The 5,353-nt window shown below is 43.2% G+C and overlaps 1 protein-coding gene across 1 annotated transcript in view; it reads right to left on the bottom strand.

Moving 5' to 3' along the window:
* LOC143285187 (uncharacterized) overlaps positions 1-4,999 on the bottom strand; it is a 6,151-nt gene extending 1,152 nt beyond the window's left edge. The window contains exons 1-3 of the mRNA XM_076592422.1: positions 4,779-4,999; positions 3,116-3,230; positions 1,208-1,437 (exon numbers count right to left, since the gene is read on the bottom strand). Of these exons, the coding sequence (XP_076448537.1) occupies positions 1,208-1,437; positions 3,116-3,230; positions 4,779-4,833 (400 nt within the window). The 5' untranslated portion in view covers positions 4,834-4,999. The remainder of the gene's footprint in view (positions 1-1,207; positions 1,438-3,115; positions 3,231-4,778) is intronic.
* Between the last annotated feature and the right edge of the window lie 354 nt (positions 5,000-5,353).

The raw sequence follows: 5,353 nt of genomic DNA on the forward strand, positions 1-5,353 counted from the left end.
CATCATCATCATCATCATCATCACCATCACCACCATCATCGTCATCACTATCACCACCACTATCACCATCATCATCACCATCATCATCATCACAACCATCATCACCACCATCATAACCATCATCATCATAATCACCACCATCATTATTATCATCATCATAATCATCATCACCATCACCATCATCATCACCATCATCACCACCACCATCACCATCACCATCATCACCACCATCATCATCACCACCATCACCATCATCACCACCATCATCACCATCACCATCATCATCACCATCAATATCATGTGGTGTGATGGCATAGAGGTAACGCGTCCGCCTAGGAAGCAAGAGAATCTGAGCGCACTGGTTCGAATCCCGTCACAGTCGCCAGTATTTTCTCCCCCTTCACTGGACCTTAAGTTGTGGTCTGGACGCTAGTCATTCGGGTGAGACGATAAACCGAGGTCCTGTGTGCAGCATGCACTTGGCCCACATGAAAAGAACCCACAGCAACAAAAACGTTGTCCCTGACAAAATTCTGTAGAAAAATCCTCTTCGGTAGCGGGAGAAAAAAAAATGCAGGCAGGAAAAAAAATAAAAAGATTTTCTTAAAATGGGTGGCGCTGTCAGTGTAGCGACGCGCTCTCCCTGGGGAGAGCAGCCTGAATTTCACTCAGAGAAATCTATTGTGACAAAAAAGAGAAATACAATACAATACAATACAATACAATACAATACAACACAATACAATACTTCTTCTTCAGTCTTCTTCTTTGTTCGTGGGCTGCAACTCCCATGTTCACTCGTATATACACGAGTGGGCTTTTACGTGTACAACCGTTTTTACCCCACCATGTAGGCAGCCGTACCTCGTTTTGGGGGACGTGCATGCTGGGTATGTTCTTGTTTCCATAACCCACCGAACTCTGACATGTATTACAGGATCTTTAACGAGAGTATTTGATCTTCTGCTTGCGTATACACACGATGGGGGTTCAGGTACATGCAGGTCTGCACATATGTTGACCTGGGAAATCGGTAAAAAAAAATAAAAAAAATCTACACCCTTTACCCACCAGGCGCCGTTACCTAGATTCGATCCCAGGACCTTCAGATCGAAAGTCCAACGCTTTAACCACTCGGCTGTTGCGCCCGTCTATACAATACAATTACCATCATCATCATCATTATCAGAAGGTAGTCACGACTCACAGTAGGTGTGGATCACAGCAGTTCCAGGTCCAGGCTGGGGCGGAGGATAGTGATGAGGAGGAGGAGGATGCTGGTAGACCACAGTACCGGCCACAGTGGGCACGGGCTGACTACTGCCGTGGACCACGGACACCTTGCTCTTCTGGTGCTTCTTCACCAGCACCACCACCACCACCACCACGCCCAGGAAGAACAAGCACGTGAGGACCCCTCCGACGATGCCGCCGATGCTGTGAACAAGTTTTGTTTATTGACTCACTTGTGTAAACAAAGTGAGTCTATGTTTTAACCCGGTGTTCGGTTGTCTGTGTGTGTGTGTGTGTGTGTGTGGCTGTGTGTCTGTGTGTCCGTGGTAAACTTTAACATTGACATTTTCTCTGCAAATATTTTGTCAGTTGACACCAAATTTGGCGTAAAAATAGGAAAAATTCAGTTCTTTCCAGTCATCTTGTTTAAAACAATATTGCACCTCTGGGATGGGCACAAAAAATTTTAAAAAATGAAGCCTAATTATATGCAAACTGTATTTACTGTTATATTTATATTTTTTGTATTCTCTAAACTTGGCACTTTGATCTGATATTCTGACCCAACAACAAGAGCAGTCATTATTATCATTTTTTGTTCAAACAGGAACTTCTTTTGCTAAGCATGGAAGTTTTATTTGTTTTGCAAACGTTTTGGTGCAGATAGTAAAAAAAAAAGGGGGAAATTACTCTGTAATTAATGATAGGGGACTTAATTTGCTTTAAACTGATCTTTCTCATCTTAAACATTACAATTTGAAAGTATACTCAATACATAAAAAGCTTGGATTTTTTTTTTTTTTTTAAGTGTATCACGAGTGAGTCTTGAAGGCCTTGCCTCTCTTGTTTATTTATAGTCTGTTCATCTAAGATGATATTAGATTGAAAATTTAAGTGATATTATTATTATTATTATTATTTGGATTATTATCATTTCTATCGCACACCGTGGAGGTGTTGTTGTTGTGGTGGTGGTGGTGGTGTTGGTGGTGGTTTTATCTTCGTTTTTGTTCTTGTTTTTGTTTCTTTGACTAGGCCTTCCATTCTCTTTTGTCACAGTTCATCACCATCATCATCATCATCATCACCACTGTCATCACCATCATCATCGTCATCACCATTACCATCGTCATCACCATTACCATCATCATCAACCACCACCATCATCATCATCATCATCATCATTAACCATCACCATCATCTCCATCATCATCAACCATCACCATCATCATCACCATCATCACCACCACCCTCATCATCAACACCATCATCACCGTCACCATCAGCCATCATCATCATTATCATCACCATCATCATCATCACCATCAGCCATCATCATCATTATCATCACCATCATCCTCATCATCACCACCATCATCCTCATCATCACCATCATCATCATCATCACCATCATTATCATCATCATCATCATCACAGATTTTGTCTGTATGGTGTTCGGAGTGTTCTCTTCCCAACTGAGTGAGAGTGCGTTGTTGCGACAGTGTTGTGACAAAGAGTTATACAAAGCGAAACAAATCAGAAATACAATGCAATGTGTGTGTGTGTGTGTGTGTGTGTGTGTGTGTGTGTGTGTGTGTGTGTGTGTGTGTGTGTGTGCGTTTATGTTTGTGAATGTGTGTGTTTGTGGTGAGTCTGTGAGTGTGTGTGAATGTGCGTGTTCATGTGTGTATGTGTGAGTGAATGTGTGTGTGTGTGTGTGTGTGTTCGTGCGTGCGTGCGTGTGTGTGAGTGTGTGAATATGTACCGTTGTGAATGTTTGTGTGTTATATAATATATGTGTGTGTGGTGAATATATGTGTGTGTGTGTGTGTGTGCGTGTGTGTGTGCATGTTGTGTGTGAGTGTGGGTCACTCGTACTCACTTGGTACAGCAGTACTGGTCGGGCCAGTAGCCACAGCAGCTGTCACACTCGATGATATCGTAGGAGTCCCCCCACCAGCTGTCTCTGGTCACCGTACACCACTCACCTCCACTTTCTGGGGAACAGTGTCAGTTTCAGTTTCAGTTTCAGTTTCTCGGCAACCGGGAGGCGTCAGTCATCACTGCCTTCGTTCGGACAGATCCATATACGCTACACCACACCTGCCACTGACGGAGACAGATGCCTGACGTGACCAGCAACCGCGCAGCATAACTCAGTCAACGCGCCTTGTCAGGCCTTGAGTGCGTGCATCAGTGTTATATTTGTGTACCTATCAGAATGGATTTCACCCCCGAAAGCGGAGTATGGCTGCCTACATGGCGGGTTTAAAACGGTCATACACGTAAAAGCCCACTCGCGCATATACGAGTGAACGTGGGAGTTGCAGCCCACGAACACAGAAGAAGAAGAAGAATGGAATTCTTCTACAGAATTTTGCCAGAGGACTGACAACACTTTCGTTGCCATGGGTTCTTTATCAGTGCGCCAAGTGCCTGCTGCACACGGGACATCGATTTCAGTCGTCTCATCCGAATGAATGGACGCCAAAAGCTTGATTTTCTAGTCAAACTTAGGAGAAAGGGCGAGAGCGGGATTCGAACCCACACCCTCACGAGCTCTCTATATTGGCAGCTAAGCGTCTTCAGTAAGCATGCATTCTACAACCTTCCTCTGGGGACAAAACGTGTGTTGTATTACTCCTTTTGTCACAACAGATTTCTCTGTATGAAATTCGGGCTGCTTTCCCCAGGGACAGCGCGTCGCTACACTGAGAACACCACCTTTTTTTTTCTTTTTTTCTTTTTTTTCTCTCTCTCTCTCTCTTTCTTTTTACTGCATGCTTTTTTGTTGTTGTTGTTGTTGTTGTTGTTTTCCTATCGAAGTGGATTTTTTCATAGAAGTTTGCCAGGGACAACACTTTTGTTGCCGTGGGTTCTTTTACCTCCGCTAATGATCAGTGTGCATCAGTGCCAGTGCACACGGGACCTCGGTTTATCGTCTCATCCGAATGACTACCGCCCAGACTACCACTCAAGGTCCACTGAGTGGAGGGAAAGAGAAAATACTGGCGACTGTGCCATTGTTCCAGAAGTGTATAAAAGCGTTGAGTATCACTGATCATCTTTATTATCGTCATTATCAATGAAAGTGTGTATAAGACGCTAAACGTATGATTATTTTTTATGTTAAATCGTGTGCGTATAAATACGTTAAACATTGTTGTATTTTTATCATTATTATTATTGTATTATATTGTTTATCTATAATGATTATTATCTATTAGTGTGTACAAACACGACAAGTTAATCAAGGTTTGATTAATTAATTAATAAGAAAAAAGAAAAAAAACGGCGGACAAGAAATCCCGGCGTTCATCAAAAAAACAAACTAAAACAAAAGTGACAAGCTCACATGGGCAGAAAGTGAACTGGCCTGGACAAAAGGGAGTTCGTCAGGTGCCTGAGTGCGTGTGGGTCTGTGTATATGCGTTCGTGCGTGCGTGCGTTTCTCTCTCTCTCTCTCTCTCTCTCTCTGTTGAACAACGTGTAAAATAACGAATCAGTGTCCCCCACCCCTTTGTCACCCAACAAACTTAACTCACCAGTCACGCAAAACGCCAAAACCGTCAGGACAATGATATGGACACAGCTGGCCATGTTTCGTTTCTTTTTCCAACCAACGTCTTCAGCCAAACCTATATTATAGTAAACACGAAGAACTGAACGGAAAACACTATTCTTCGGTCCCTGCAAAGGACTGTTTTCAGAATGTTTTGTGGAGAACAAATTTTCACGGGACACCGCAATGATTTCACGAGTGTCACAATTGGATCACATCACACACTGCTTGACGGACTTTACATTACGAGGCTGCTGATTGGCTTGGGGAAATGGAAGCCAGGCGCATGTCAGCAAACTGAAATTGACACGCAGTCAGTCAAGAGGCTGGATATCAGTTGGATGTAATGTCTGTCATTACTGTCGTCTTGACCTTCATACTCTCATAGCTTCGTTCCATTTCAAAAAGATAGAGATCAGGACTTCTTAATTAATGTTGGGGCAGCTGTCAACAGGTCTGACTTGACACAAACCTTGTGGTACGGTAGGGGGTTTGGTGGGTTTGATGATGAACGCTGGCACAGTTGTCAAAATGGTGAGATGAACACAAATACGAGCA

Source organism: Babylonia areolata, chromosome 8, assembly GCF_041734735.1.
Source record: "Babylonia areolata isolate BAREFJ2019XMU chromosome 8, ASM4173473v1, whole genome shotgun sequence".
NCBI lineage: Eukaryota > Metazoa > Mollusca > Gastropoda > Neogastropoda > Buccinidae > Babylonia > Babylonia areolata.